This window comes from Apis mellifera, linkage group LG11 (genome assembly GCF_003254395.2).
Source record: "Apis mellifera strain DH4 linkage group LG11, Amel_HAv3.1, whole genome shotgun sequence".
Taxonomy (NCBI): Eukaryota; Metazoa; Arthropoda; class Insecta; order Hymenoptera; family Apidae; genus Apis; species Apis mellifera.
In genome coordinates this window covers 12,180,788-12,194,330 of record NC_037648.1, presented here as the reverse complement: position 1 = coordinate 12,194,330, position 13,543 = coordinate 12,180,788, and the positions used below count along the sequence as shown (strand labels likewise).

At 21.3% G+C, this 13,543-nt stretch overlaps 6 protein-coding genes across 10 annotated transcripts; 2 read left to right on the top strand and 4 right to left on the bottom strand.

The window, feature by feature from the left end:
- Nucleotides 1-254: 254 nt before the first annotated feature.
- LOC412277 (mRNA cap guanine-N7 methyltransferase) lies at nt 255-3,197 on the bottom strand. Of its 2 annotated transcripts, XM_006566344.3 has the most exons (9): nt 3,059-3,197; nt 2,521-2,581; nt 2,083-2,366; nt 1,761-1,962; nt 1,456-1,697; nt 1,115-1,296; nt 828-1,037; nt 559-752; nt 255-469 (listed from the first exon to the last, which is right to left on the bottom strand). In XM_006566344.3, the coding sequence occupies exons 3-9, from the start codon at nt 2,320-2,322 to the stop codon at nt 426-428; spliced, it is 1,314 nt and encodes a 437-aa protein (XP_006566407.2). In that variant the 5' UTR covers nt 2,323-2,366; nt 2,521-2,581; nt 3,059-3,197; the 3' UTR covers nt 255-425. The 2 variants fall into 2 exon arrangements, with proteins under 2 accessions (XP_006566407.2, XP_016770754.2); XM_016915265.2 differs by lacking the exon at nt 2,521-2,581 and having other exon boundaries at nt 3,059-3,193.
- LOC552753 lies at nt 3,067-5,192 on the top strand. 3 transcript variants are annotated; one of them, XM_006566345.3, is made up of 4 exons: nt 3,067-3,206; nt 3,402-3,913; nt 3,986-4,126; nt 4,235-5,192. In XM_006566345.3, the coding sequence occupies exons 2-4, from the start codon at nt 3,485-3,487 to the stop codon at nt 4,526-4,528; spliced, it is 864 nt and encodes a 287-aa protein (XP_006566408.1). In that variant the 5' UTR covers nt 3,067-3,206; nt 3,402-3,484; the 3' UTR covers nt 4,529-5,192. The 3 variants fall into 3 exon arrangements, with proteins under 3 accessions (XP_006566408.1, XP_006566409.1, XP_625132.2); XM_006566346.3 differs by lacking the exon at nt 3,067-3,206 and having other exon boundaries at nt 3,339-3,913; nt 4,235-4,558; nt 4,745-5,189; XM_625129.6 differs by lacking the exon at nt 3,067-3,206 and having other exon boundaries at nt 3,339-3,913.
- A 934-nt stretch (nt 5,193-6,126) lies between these two features.
- LOC726695 lies at nt 6,127-8,897 on the bottom strand. 2 transcript variants are annotated; one of them, XM_016915289.2, is made up of 5 exons: nt 8,381-8,897; nt 7,719-8,165; nt 7,417-7,619; nt 7,195-7,331; nt 6,127-7,107 (listed from the first exon to the last, which is right to left on the bottom strand). In XM_016915289.2, the coding sequence occupies exons 2-5, from the start codon at nt 8,081-8,083 to the stop codon at nt 6,223-6,225; spliced, it is 1,590 nt and encodes a 529-aa protein (XP_016770778.2). In that variant the 5' UTR covers nt 8,084-8,165; nt 8,381-8,897; the 3' UTR covers nt 6,127-6,222. The 2 variants fall into 2 exon arrangements, with proteins under 2 accessions (XP_016770778.2, XP_016770777.2); XM_016915288.2 differs by having other exon boundaries at nt 6,131-7,107; nt 7,195-7,334; nt 8,381-8,890.
- Nucleotides 8,898-9,001: 104 nt separating this feature from the next.
- LOC100577644 lies at nt 9,002-10,011 on the bottom strand. Its single transcript, XM_026443820.1, has 3 exons — nt 9,639-10,011; nt 9,290-9,427; nt 9,002-9,210 (listed from the first exon to the last, which is right to left on the bottom strand). The coding sequence occupies exons 1-3, from the start codon at nt 9,946-9,948 to the stop codon at nt 9,017-9,019; spliced, it is 642 nt and encodes a 213-aa protein (XP_026299605.1). The 5' UTR covers nt 9,949-10,011; the 3' UTR covers nt 9,002-9,016.
- Nucleotides 10,012-10,083: 72 nt separating this feature from the next.
- Nucleotides 10,084-10,764, bottom strand: Rpl41 (ribosomal protein L41). Its single transcript, NM_001135909.1, has 3 exons — nt 10,665-10,764; nt 10,364-10,447; nt 10,084-10,219 (listed from the first exon to the last, which is right to left on the bottom strand). Exons 1-2 carry the CDS (start codon nt 10,674-10,676, stop codon nt 10,382-10,384), a joined length of 78 nt encoding a protein of 25 aa, NP_001129381.1. The 5' UTR covers nt 10,677-10,764; the 3' UTR covers nt 10,084-10,219; nt 10,364-10,381.
- A 495-nt stretch (nt 10,765-11,259) lies between these two features.
- Nucleotides 11,260-13,395, top strand: LOC552763 (cell division control protein 6 homolog). The gene is made up of 4 exons (XM_006566341.3): nt 11,260-11,664; nt 11,773-12,696; nt 12,784-12,989; nt 13,066-13,395. Exons 1-4 carry the CDS (start codon nt 11,379-11,381, stop codon nt 13,297-13,299), a joined length of 1,650 nt encoding a protein of 549 aa, XP_006566404.2. The 5' UTR covers nt 11,260-11,378; the 3' UTR covers nt 13,300-13,395.
- The last annotated feature ends 148 nt before the right edge of the window (nt 13,396-13,543 follow it).

Sequence of the window (13,543 nt, the reverse complement as noted above, 5' to 3'; positions counted from 1 at the left end):
ATAATAAAAAACTATATATATATTGTAATTAAAATAGTATAATTTTTTTCAAAGATTGATAGATCATATTATATGATAAAATTTTATAAATTTATTTTTATAGTATCTAGATTAGGATAAAAAAATTATATAATTTTTTTAAATTGTAATACAATTGATATTCCATTTTATATAAAAAGACAAAATAATTCAATAAAGTATATTGTACACATTTAATTTTTTAATACATTGTTAAATTATTAAAAGAGATCATATTAAATATCAATGAATAACTATTTACTATAGTGATTATTATATTCCTATTTCTATAGATATAACAGACTAGTTCATATAATATAAAATTAGTAAATAATTTTATGCCAGGAAAGTAATATTTTATTCTTCTTAATCTTTACTGATTTTGCTTTACTATTGTTCTTTATTGTCTACATATTTTTCATTTTTTGAAAAACAAATACAGCATATAATGCTAAAACAAAATAAATTAATATTATTATAAATATAATAAAATATTAATATATTTAATTATTGAATCATATAAAATAATTTTTTACTAACAAGTAACTTCCCATTCTGATTGAGATAAAGTACCAATTGATGAACTTTTCATATTATATTCTTTAATATGTTGATAATCTTCAGGTTTACCAACAAGAGATACATCATTTCGAGGTGGATAAGTTTCCAAAGCTTGTATTTTAGTAAGTAGTGCTCTACCTTCATTTTTCATACGTTCATAAAAACTATCAAATCTATAATATAAAATTTTCTTTTTGTACATAATTAAACACAATAGATATAAAATAGATATAAAATAAATATTTTACCTTTCAAACAGTACTAAATTTAAACCAAATTTTAAAGCTAATTTACGAAATACAGGTAAGTAAACAAGAAATTCTGGACAATTTACAAGACCTTCTAACTGAAAATGATATTTAGCACCAAAAAGTGGTGGTTTTGTTTTATCACAAAAAAATTTTACATTATAAATATCATTTCCAAAGCTGTCACCATCACATTTCTGCCACCTAGAACTAATAAAAAAAAACTTTTAAATATATTTTATATTAATTTAATTAAAAATATTTTTATCACATTAAAATAAACATACACTAAATCATATGCATTTGGAATAGTTCCAATAAAATGACCTCCTGGTTTTAAACATTCACTTGCATTTTTTATCATACATTCTGCTTGTTCTAATGATTCAAAGCAATAATGAAATGCAAATTGACAACTAACCAAATCAAGTGATATACTAGGATCTTTGAATTTTTTTCTTAAATGATCCTGAAAATTTTTTTTATAATTAATTGACAAAATATAGAATGAATTCATTAATAAAATATGGATGTATAATTTCAAAATATTAATTTTTATTTATTTTTTATTTTACCTTATTTTCAATTATTTTTTTAAAAAATTTAATAAAATAGATAAAAAAAATACCTTTGTACAGTCAGCTGTTATAAATTCAGCAGTAAATATAGGAAAACATCTTTTTTCTTCAGAATTTCGTTTTAACATTTCTTTGTATCGATCTTGACAATGTTGCATAGTTACTTCAGCTAAATCAGTACAAATTAAATGTGTTGCGTTCATTTTTCTCCATTTAAATAAATCTCCTCCTTTACCACAACACATATCTAATACTTTTAAATTACGTCCATGAGTTTTATTAATATATTCAACTGTAAATAATTTTTCAAATCAAAAACTATTATACAAAAATTATTTATAAATTAAAAACTTACATATAAGCATGCTTTTTATCCAATTATTAAAATTCCTCATATATAAAATTCTGCTTTTATCTCTAAGAGCAGCACATTTATTTTCTACTGAATTATAATGTTCTACAACTAATAATGTATTATCACTGTGTATTTTTTTGCTTGATGATTCTTTTACCTTTTCACTGTTATTGGTACATAAATCTGATGAAGTATTATTAATCTATAATATATAAATTTAAAAAATGATTTAAATAATAAGTAAAATGATTCAGAATTTGCAAATATATACAATATAATATAATAAAATATATATATAATATAATATAATAATTATATTTACATCTTTTTCAATATATTTTTCACTTTTAGATGATTTTGGAGAATGCTTTCGAATTTGAGAATGTTTAGTTTCTAAATAGCTTGTATTATCTGCTTCATTTTCTCTTTTTCGTTTTTTAGAAAATTCTTTAGATTCAGAAGAATTTGATTTAAGTATTTCTTCTTCAAGGTTTTTTTCTGAAAATAACTTATCTTGTTTTTCTTTGGTCTCATTCATTTCTTCAGGACAAGATAGAGACATATTTTTGTGAAAGTAATCTTGTTTTATTATTAAATTCTATTATACTGTAATTAAATGTTTTATTTTTTTAATAAATATTATACTACACACACTTGTAATAATAAAAAATCATTATAATCAAATATATTCAAGTAAAAACAAATTGTTCGTAAAATATGCACATTTAATATGAATAGTACTTATTTTTCAACGTCTTACATATTTCCAACATAATGAACCAATATTATCAATGCTGACAACATTATTTTACAAAAATACCCTGTAAATTATAAAGGTTAACTTAATGTTTTCTTAATAATATATTTGATAATATGAAGTATAGAATTTATTAATAATAAATATATACATAATATGCATGAACTTTTTTATTTTAAATTATTCAAAATTAAATAATAATTTTATTAATTTATTTATTTTTAATTAAATATGAAATAAAATGAACAGAATAAGTTTTGCTGAATTTAATTTCTTAAAAAATAATATTTATTTAACTATTTTTATTATTTTTATTTTATATTTGAGCTTGCTTTTTAAAATATAATAAATATATTTTTCATGTAATGCTTTTCTTTCTTTTTAAATATCATTATATAGATAAAAAATCGAAATTTACGTTATTCACGTTATTATAAATATATTATAAATTTATTTAAATTGTTATAAATTTTTATTGATAACTTTATTTATCACAGTGCTGCCAAGTATTTGATTTTATACATGCATGTTTTATTCTTACCATAGCTTCCAAGACAGTGAACTTTTGTTGAATTCAAACAATTATATCTGCACTACTTCAAGAAATGTAGCAAACACTTTGTCATTATAAGAATATTTTGTATTATACAAGAAATTTACACATTGTCATTATAGCCATATTTTCTAAGGTTGGTTGGTAGTTACTGAAATTTCCTTAGATTGTAGTTCTATACTATATTTTCTTATCTATTATCTGATCTAGATTTATTATATATGTAATATTCTTATCTAGCATCTTATCTGAAATTCAATAAGAAAGCAAGATTAATAATAGTATTTTACTTCACTGTCAGTACAAATAATAGTTCCTTATTTTTTTTTAGATATTTAAATAGTTATTCATGTACAATTTGTATAAATTGCTGAGCTTCTTATTTAATGTACTCTTATATTAGAGTAAATTTGCATGAATTATAAAATCATGGATACATTTTCTACACAAAGGTATGAAACAAAGATTCAAAGTTTTGATACATGCATGATTGATGCTGCAAATCAACAGAGAGAAATATCTGAAACAGTCAATGGACAGGCATCTTCTCAAACAATTGAAGTTGAGAATCAAGAAAATCATGAAACTTCAAGTTTACATCAGCCACAACATGAATCTGAACAACAACATCAACAAGATCAACCTAATCAAATCTCACAGTTACAATCTAATACTCAACAAAGTATGACTCTTACTCCAATTCGATTACCTGCCATACTTGATGGAGAATTCTTTACTGTAATTAGAGTAGAAGATAGTAATGTAACAGTTCGATGTTTACAATGTCAAAAACATTTAAATGGAAATTTAAAATCTACTGGAAATTTTTTAAGTCATATCAAAGTAAGATTTATTTTTAGAATATTTGAATTTTGTAATAATTATTTTATGTTCATTAATCTAAGTATTCTACAGAGAGTACATCCTTTTATGGTTGATAAAATAAAATGTAAATCTAATCAAAGAAAACCTGCAATGATATATATTGATTTATCAGCAGATAAATGCCCAGAAATAGTAAGAACTAAAAGAAGATATAGAAAATGTTACAAAACAGTAAGTATATCAATTTTATATAATAAAAAGAATAAAAATTTTTAAAAATTAAAACAGTGATTCACAAAGATAAACTTTCTAAAAATTTAAGAATTTAAATTTATTTAGGATGAGTGGCAACCAGGAAATGAAGAAGCATATGATCAGTCTAGTGAATGGTCTGAAAGTCCAATAATTCGTAGACGTAAATTAGAAGAAGCTGAATGTTCTGATCTCTTAAAAATATCACATAATAATTCATTTGTAATGGAAGATGAGTTTGATGCAATTGGAAGAAATGTTGCAGCAAAACTTAGAAATATGAGATTAGATCAAAGAATTATAGCTGAAAAATTATTAAATGATATTTTATTTGAAGCACAATTAGGAAATCTTCATAGAGATTCTAATATACATGTATGAGAAAAATATTTTATAGATTAAGGATTGGGTGTAAGTAGATAATGTGAATATATATGAATGAATGTATAAGAAATCATATATTTTTTATCAAATTACATTTATTAATATTTGTTCATTGATATTATCTTATTGTACTTTATATAATAATTAGTAATTTTCTGCTAAGGCTAAGCAATTAGATACAAAATAATGTGATCTATTTTATATATTTTTTAGTTTACGTCACGAATATCGTGAAAATAAATATCGATTCTATATAAAATGATAAGTATTTAAATTTAATATATAAAATCTTAAAGATGAAAATACATAATATACATATTTTAATACTAATAAGTATTCATCTTATTGCAGTATTGTTCTGAAATAAGTAAGTCGCTCGGGATCAAGTATACAATATTGTTCCGAAATAAGCAAATTATTTGGGACCAGTCAATTGTTTATTATGATCAAATATATTATTAATATTTTTCTTCAAATTTGCTTTTATTCTCAAAGGAAACTTGAAATAATCGTAAATCATAAAGTGATTCGATCGAATAATAAATATTTAAAAATTATTATTTAAAAAAAACAGAATATGACATATCTTCTCATTCTGACAATTCCGAATAGATATAAAATCGTATGAATAAAATATATTTCAATTTATTAATTTAGTATCGTATTTTTTTATTTTTATTCTTTAATGATTATTTTAATATTTTATATATATATATATATATATATAAATAATATATATTAATATAATTATATATACATATATAAATTTAAAGAATAATTTCAATTGAAAATATTGAAAATACAAATTTCGTAATGCGAAAATCTAATACTATATATCTCTTTTTGTTTTAAAATTTCTTTTAAAATATCAAATCTTTGAGTAGAATCATTCTTGTATTAATGAGTTTTTTTCTTTCTTTATGTTTTTATTACTATTTTTAACACATTAATTTATGTAAAAATCATATTAATAGAGAATAAAAAATAAAATATTTTTAACAATAATATTTAAGAATGTTTCTAAAAATATTTTTGATATATGTAATATATAATGAACAATTGGTTGATCAAATAAATTTATATTTATTTCGAAATATATATATTCACAAAGAAATTGCCAGAGTAAGAAAGCATTATACATATTCTATTCTTTTATTATATAATGTTCATTCGATCGTAAAAATTTATGCGAATGATTTCAAATAAAGATGTGAAAATAGCGCTTTATTTATTTTGAGCTAAAAGACTGTTGCTTATTTTTGGAACAATAATGTATTTCTGTATATAAATACATAGTGTAAATAACATTATATAAAATTCATAGATAAAAGAATATGCTGCCATATCTAGTAACTATTTGTAAAAGTTTTTTAAATAGATTTTTCTATGAATGTTTTATATAAATATAGTTATCTAATTTATAAAGTATGATAAATATATTTTTGATGTATTATCTAATTATTAATTCGTTAATTTCTTGTTTTACATTTAAAAATTGTAATTATATAAATTTTAATTGTGTCAATTATTTTATTGTTTTGTTCATCAATAGATTTTTAAAAATCTATTTCATATATAATAATTTGTATAAATATGAAACAAAATCATGTTCATATAATATATAAAAATTAAAGCATTTGTAAAATCACATTTTAATGAATATTTTACCATGAAAAAGTTTTATGCATTTGTCAGCTTGTATATATCCTATGTTTCTTTGGTTTAAATAAAACATAATAAATTATAGTTGATAAAATACATAATGTCATACTTCCAAATATTACATAAAAAACATAAGTATACCAAAATCCATCCCAATCTGAATAGAAATACCAAGATAATGTTAAAAACATATTTTGCATTAATACAAAAATGTAATATGGTAATACCCATTTATCTGCATATTTAAATTTAATTCTGTATTCAATTAAACTAATTATATACACTAATCCTAACCACAAATTAAGAAAAAAAGTAATAATATCATAATATTTTGTATAATAAAAAAGATATATTAACATAATACCATAATGTAAACTAAGCACAATGGATAAGTAAAGTGGAAAAAATTCATAGAATACAGCAATAGTAAGTATTCGTGCTAGAATAAAAAAAAACCACCATAAAAAACTTAAAAATTTTCCTATAGGATCATCTTCTTCTAAACCTTTTGTTGAATATTTTCGTTGAGGAACTTTTAAATTTTGTATGGTATTATTATTTTTTGTTGTTGCTGTAATAGATATTTTCTTAGTAAATGATTTTTCAGAATCTGAGTTTTCTACAACTGTACAAATAGAATCTGGTCTTGGTGGAGCTGGTACATCTGGTATAGGCAAAGGTATAACTGTAGTAATTCCACGTAAAGGAGTTGGAGGTGGTGTAATATATACATTTTTAGGTGGTAAAGGAGGTGTTATAGATACTTGACGATCAAGAGAAATATGATCATATTGCTCTTTATCTTCATGTTGAACTTGTATAGATTCTTTTTGTTCTAGAGAATTCTCTAAAGTATTATTTTTTTTTACATTTGATAGTTTTAAAGGAGCTCTTTCTTCAAAATCACAAAATTCCTAATTATAAAATTTAAATAAATATTTTAGAATAAACTACTTTCATATATTATAAGCATAATTATATAATATTTTATATTAAAATACCTGAACACAATATTTTTTTAACCACATTGCCCATGGTAATTTTCTACCATTAATACGTTGACTTTCAAATCTTTGAAATGAGGTAGTTTGAATAGCAAGTATTATAATAGACATACTAATAGAAAGCACCTTTACAACTACTATAAAAAAAAGAATATTTTAATAGTTTCATATTTATAATTGAAATTATATTGTACATTTTATAATAAATTAATATTATACCAGATTGATGACTTTGATGAAATGATGTTTCACGAAAAAGTAAATGTGTCTGAAAAAGAGCTTGAGGAGCTGCTTGAAACCATGCTTGTAAAAAAAAATATAATTCGATAGCTGCAGGTGTAGCTGCTATATTTAAAGTCTCTGTTCTCTCTTTTCCAGTTAAAATAATAGCTTCAATGCATAATACTATAAGACCTGCATACCTAGAAAAAATGAGAAATTACATTAATTAAATTGTATTATTATTAATTTTAAATAAATATTTAGTATTATTATTAATTTTAAATAAAAAATATTAATACCTATAAAGAGCAAAAAGAACAAAGCCCACCAATTGACAAAATTGAAGGCAAAACCAACAAAAGATACTCTTTGTTAATTTATCATCATTTGACATCCACCAATCTGGTCTTGAAACAGTTAACATAAAATATGTAATTGCAGGTGCATACATGAAAGTAATGGTACAACAAGCCCATATTATATTATTTTCTTTGAAATGTTGAATAGCAACTACTAAATCAGCAGAAAAATGAATTATATATATTACACAAGTAATAACTGTTGGAATTAAAAAAATTAAATAAATCTGTTCAGTTGATTTTAAAGGAATTTGTAAAAATCGTGTAGATTTTTCTTCACAAATTGAATTTAAATTGTTTGCCATTTTTTGAGATTAAATAAATTTTTTTTATTTATTCATATTTTTTTTTCTTTATATGTATCTCTTAATACTGTTGATCAAATACCTTAAAATAAAATTTATGTAATTAATTGCAATATAAACTTTTATAATATAATAATATTATTATGATAATATTAATTAAAAAATTAAAAATACTTTAAATTATTTTTTATTTATCTTATAAAAGAATTTAAAATTTTCAATTAATAATATACAAATAATGATAAATTTATTTTTAAATATTAAAATTTTAATATTTATAAAATTTATATACATTACCTATGAACGTGATAGTTGAAAATCAATTGCACTTTTATATAAGAGCAACAATATTGTTTTTCAGAAATTTGATTAAACGAATCTTTTACTAAAAAATCAGATAAATTTAAATTATTATAAAATTTTTTATTTCATATAATACAAATATACAAATGTCGATAATATTTGTTAAATAAAATAGAATAAATTATTCTAATCAATCTGTTTTGTTGATAAATTTAAAATTACATGTAACAAATTGTTTCACGCAACTATAAATGCGTATATACTGGAATTATTAATCAGCGTATAAAATAAAATTGATAATTCGATAAGATTCCATTTTGCTAGTTTTTGATAAAGCGTCTTCAGATATGGACGCGTAGCGAATGGTGTATTACTTCAGAAAACATAATCATAAAGCGCGAAGAGGGAATATTGGAAGAAGAGGGGGAATGCCTTACGCAGGAGACATTGATCTTGTGTACATTTTAAAAATTATTGTACGACAATTGTGTTTTAAAATTTTATATTTTTATATAGAATTTAATAAAAAATGATTTAATACAAATAGTATTTAATGATTTAGTAAAAATAATATTTTAATAAAGATAATATAATACATATCGTTTACATAAGTATTGTAATTATCATTTTTTATATTTCACATTTTCCATTCTCATTATTATTTTCAATTGGTTCTAAATCAGATAAAAATTCATTATATTGTTCCATAATATCTTCAGTAATATTTTTACTTTTATCATCATAATCAGGTCCAACTGACCATAATGTTTCTAAATCATATTCTAATCTAGCAGAATGTGAAAAAATATGCAATATAATATTTCCTAAAGATAAAAGAAATATAATTTAATTTAATTATTCTAACAATATAATAAATTATCTGAAACATAATAAAAAATATACCTAGATCTAAAGCTATCCAATCTTTTGAATTTTTCCCTTCAATTTTTACCAATATATCTGTTTTATATTTTTTTAATTTATATACTTTTCGAACAAAAGAAGCAAGTGCTTTCATATGCTTATTCGATCTACCTGTAACTATAACTATGTAATCAGCATATGATAATTCAGAAGCCATTGAAGCAACAAAAATATTTTTAACATTATCTTTTTGTAATAATGATACAAGATCTTCTATTTCAAAAACACCATTTTTTCCACCTGATAAATAATTTCATTAATCTTTCATAAAAAAAAGTAATTATTAAATATTAAAAAAATCGTATATATATAAATTCATTTTACTTACGTTCTAAATTTATTCCTTCATAAGGATCGTGATGTTCTTCAATTATTAAATCTTCTAAATTAACTTTTTCTTGTTTTTCACTAATATCAAAAATAATATCTGCATTTTTATCTTCAAAAATTTTATGAGTAGTACTAATTGAATCGACTAGGTTATGTGAATCGTTTTCTACATTTTTATCACTATTAAATTGTTTATTTGAGAATTTTGTTATTTGTCTTACTTGAGAATATATTATATTATTTACACAAAACTTGGAATATTCATAAAATAATTTTCTTGTTCGTAAAAAATTTGATAAAGTCGGCATGTTAGTTTGTACGTATAAAATTAGGTTACTGGATTTAAGTTATTTCAACTTCAAGTACATGTATATTATAGCTTTTATATTTAATTATTACTAACTTATTTGAAAAAAGATAAGGTTAAAAAAAAAAGATTTTTTATTATTAAAACGGTTATTTTATTAAATTGTACAAGAAATGTACACAAATGAATTTTTGAATAACAAAAATTATTTGCATTGATAGTTCAAATAGTACAATTTTTTCATGCCAATCTGGTTGATATTACTCTTATAACTGAAACAAAAATTAAAATTTATTTAAAAAAAAAATTTGTATCGCATGAAATGAAATCTAGATATTTACACATGAAATATGAAAATTTTTTTTTTAAAAAAATTCATATTTATTAATAATATTTTTAAAATTATATATACTTACGGAGGTTATGTATAAAATTTATTTAGATCTTGCACGCATCTTCCTCCTTTTACGTTTTAGCCTGCGCATTCTCTTTTTTCGCCACTAAAAATTGAAAATTTTCTAATTATACATATGTATTTTACTATTTATTTTATTAATTTTACTTTTTTTACATTATAAATATATTTTGAAAATTTATTAAAGAAATATAGTATAATGATAATTTGGAAAAAATATATTTTAAGATTTTAAAAATATGTTATCATAAATTTATTAGAAAAAATATTGAAATTAATAGGAAATATTAATATCATCTTACCTTTGCTCTCATTTTATAGCTTTAAAATTTCTAGATTAATCTAGAATTTCTTGATTTTCATGGAATGCGAACAACTTCCCTTACGCTTTAATACCAGTATGGAAGAGGAACATTTGCTTCTTTAGATTATAGAAACATTATATTCTTTAGTTTCTGTATTTGCCTCTAGAGGGCTAAGAAATTTTGTACAGATATTTTATATGAAGTAAATTAAAATAAAGAATTTTATAAATATATATATTATCATTATTTCATTAATTAATTTAAGTTTACAATTTATACAAATATTTTTCTTATATATATTTTTTAAAAATATATTTTTTAAATATTTGTTTTTACGCGGGAATTTACGTTTATCCGTTTCCTTTTTATATATCTATTTTCCCGCGTTTAAAGTATTTTTCTGCAAAAAACTTGGAGGATGCATTAATTCCATAATATTAGTATATAAGTATTTGAAACTTTTGAAAGTAGTTTATTAATAAAATAATAAAATATTTAATTCAAAAATTCATTTTATGGATTGAAATTAACAAAATAACATTAATGAATGTATAATTTAATTCAAATTTTGAGAAAATTGTTTTTATTTTTATAAAAGGTTAAGAATAATAAGAAAAAAAATGTTAAATATTTTACATTAAACGAAAGTGTTAGTGTTACAGAAAAAAAAATTGTGTAAAAATTTTATGTCAGTAATTTGAATAGCTAAAAATGACAAGTATACAAACAACAATTTCATTTAATGTACGAAAGAAATGTTCGTTTTATGGAAATAAACATACTGTAATGAAGGAAGATTTTACTAATGCAACCATTAAAGATTCTTCTTATAAATATACACCAACTGTAAAAAAAGTTATTACTTTAAGTAGTAGTGAATCAGAGTCAGATTCAGACTCAGATATAGAAAATATAATAAAGAATAATATAAATATTCATGATAATACAATCAGTACACAAACTCCTCAATGTGTAAAAAAATCAAATGAATCTGATGGTATGTAAAAAAAAGAAAATGAATTTTATATAAATATTTTAAATATTTTTTAATAATTATATATTTTATAAAATTAAAAATAATATATTTTTTAACATATTTTTTCAGAAGGTAATGGTTCTACTCCTCCAAAACAAAGAAGAGTGGATAAATCATTTTCATTAACATCTCCATCTACACCTTCTACTTTTTTTGATAAATTAAATTTGATATCTTCTCCTGATAAGGAGGAAAAATTATGTCCTAAAAGATTATTTGGATCAGAAATATATCGTAAAGCTCGTAAAGCTTTACATAGTTCAGTACCTCAAAGTTTACCTGGCAGAGAAAATGAATTACAAAAGTTAGAAGAATTTATAGAAAAACATTTAAAAAATGAAACATCAGGTTCTTTGTATGTATCAGGACCACCTGGTACTGGAAAAACAGCATGTCTTTCAAAGCTTATATCAAAAATTGAATTCAAATCAAAATTTAATATAATTTATATTAATTGTACAACTATGAAATCTGCAGCTACAATTTATACAAAAATTAGTCAAGAATTAGGTTTATCTACATTAAAATCTGGAAGAAATAGTAAAGTAGTTATTGAAAAATATTTAATTTCAAATCATAAAATGTTGCTACTAATTTTAGATGAAATAGATCAATTAGAAAGTAAAAAACAATCTGTTTTATATTCTATTTTTGAATGGCCATCAATAAATAATTCAAAATTAATTTTAATTGGTATTGCCAATGCTTTAGACTTAACAGATAGAATATTACCTAGATTACAAACAAGATGTGAATTAAAGCCAACATTGATTCATTTTTCACCATATACAAAACAAGAAATATATAATATAATATGTGAAAGATTAAATGAAGCAAAAGCAACTGATTTATTCACTAAAACTGCAATACATATGTTATCTGGGAAAGTTGCTGCTGTTTCTGGTGATATTAGAAGAGCATTAGATATCGGTAGAAGAGTAATAGAGCTTACTGAATCTCATAAATTAGCACAAATTTTACAACCATCTAATGGTATGTATAGAAGTGAAATAAAAATAAAAAAATAAAATCTATTTTTTACAAAAATTAATTTCTTTTTTATAAAAAAAATTTTTTTAGAGATAAATATGACTAAAAAGCAACAGACTACAATAGATCAGCCAGTAGATTTGAAAGATGTTATTACAGTCTTAAATGGTGTTTATGGTGGATCTCAAAATATTGAAAAAGAAGAAAATACATTTCCTTTACAACAAAAATTATTATTATGTTCCCTCTTGCTTATTTTAAATAAAGGGCGAAATAAAGATGTAACAGTGGGGAGAGTAAGTATAATATAATTTAAATAATTTAAATAATTATTTGATCAGAAATTTTAATATTGTGATAATTATATTTCAGTTGCATGAAGTATACAAAAAAGTATGTAAGAAACGGAATATTCATGCTGTTGATGCATCTGAATTTTATAATTTATGTTCATTGATAGAAACCAGAGGTATCTTAAAATTAATAAGAAAAAAAGAATCTCGTTTGGCAAAAATAAATTTGGAGTGGGATCAAGAAGAATTAGATGCAACATTACAAGACAAAAATATGATGGCAGAAATCATTAATGACATTACTTGTTTATAGATATTATTTAAACAGTTAGGTGTCTTTTTATATTTTTTATATTTTTTATAAATCTTAAAAAAATATATTGCATTTACTTAACAAATAATGAATATTTCAAAATAGATTGTTAAGATTGCAGCATGTAATTTTATATTATATTTTTATATTATAATTAATATGTTTAAAATAATTTGTATGTTGTATACTATTGATGTAAAAATATGATAATTTATATCTTTTTAATTTTCTCATAATGTTGCAT

What these genes read in the sequence shown, in the direction of transcription:
- LOC726695 (XM_016915288.2), bottom strand. Translation starts at nt 8,083, where the DNA reads ATGGCAAACAATTTAAATTCAATTTGTGAAGAAAAATCTACACGATTT. An exon ending in TCATCAAAGTCATCAATCTG is followed by an intron (nt 7,335 to 7,416) that starts GTATAATATTAA and finishes TTTTTTTTATAG; the next exon opens with TAGTTGTAAAGGTGCTTTCT. An exon ending in TAAAAAAATATTGTGTTCAG is followed by an intron (nt 7,108 to 7,194) that starts GTATTTTAATAT and finishes TTTTATAATTAG; the next exon opens with GAATTTTGTGATTTTGAAGA.
- LOC552753 (XM_006566345.3), top strand. Translation starts at nt 3,485, where the DNA reads ATGAATTATAAAATCATGGATACATTTTCTACACAAAGGTATGAAACA. An exon ending in ATTTTTTAAGTCATATCAAA is followed by an intron (nt 3,914 to 3,985) that starts GTAAGATTTATT and finishes AGTATTCTACAG; the next exon opens with AGAGTACATCCTTTTATGGT. An exon ending in ATAGAAAATGTTACAAAACA is followed by an intron (nt 4,127 to 4,234) that starts GTAAGTATATCA and finishes AAATTTATTTAG; the next exon opens with GATGAGTGGCAACCAGGAAA.
- LOC552763 (XM_006566341.3), top strand. Translation starts at nt 11,379, where the DNA reads ATGACAAGTATACAAACAACAATTTCATTTAATGTACGAAAGAAATGT. An exon ending in AAAATCAAATGAATCTGATG is followed by an intron (nt 11,665 to 11,772) that starts GTATGTAAAAAA and finishes ATATTTTTTCAG; the next exon opens with AAGGTAATGGTTCTACTCCT. An exon ending in AAGATGTAACAGTGGGGAGA is followed by an intron (nt 12,990 to 13,065) that starts GTAAGTATAATA and finishes ATTATATTTCAG; the next exon opens with TTGCATGAAGTATACAAAAA.
- LOC412277 (XM_006566344.3), bottom strand. Translation starts at nt 2,322, where the DNA reads ATGTCTCTATCTTGTCCTGAAGAAATGAATGAGACCAAAGAAAAACAA. An exon ending in GATAAAAAGCATGCTTATAT is followed by an intron (nt 1,698 to 1,760) that starts GTAAGTTTTTAA and finishes AATTATTTACAG; the next exon opens with TTGAATATATTAATAAAACT. An exon ending in CCAAATGCATATGATTTAGT is followed by an intron (nt 1,038 to 1,114) that starts GTATGTTTATTT and finishes TTTTTTTATTAG; the next exon opens with TTCTAGGTGGCAGAAATGTG.
- LOC100577644 (XM_026443820.1), bottom strand. Translation starts at nt 9,948, where the DNA reads ATGCCGACTTTATCAAATTTTTTACGAACAAGAAAATTATTTTATGAA. An exon ending in TGAAGGAATAAATTTAGAAC is followed by an intron (nt 9,428 to 9,638) that starts GTAAGTAAAATG and finishes ACATAGTTATAG; the next exon opens with TTACAGGTAGATCGAATAAG. An exon ending in TTGGATAGCTTTAGATCTAG is followed by an intron (nt 9,211 to 9,289) that starts GTATATTTTTTA and finishes TTTTATCTTTAG; the next exon opens with GAAATATTATATTGCATATT.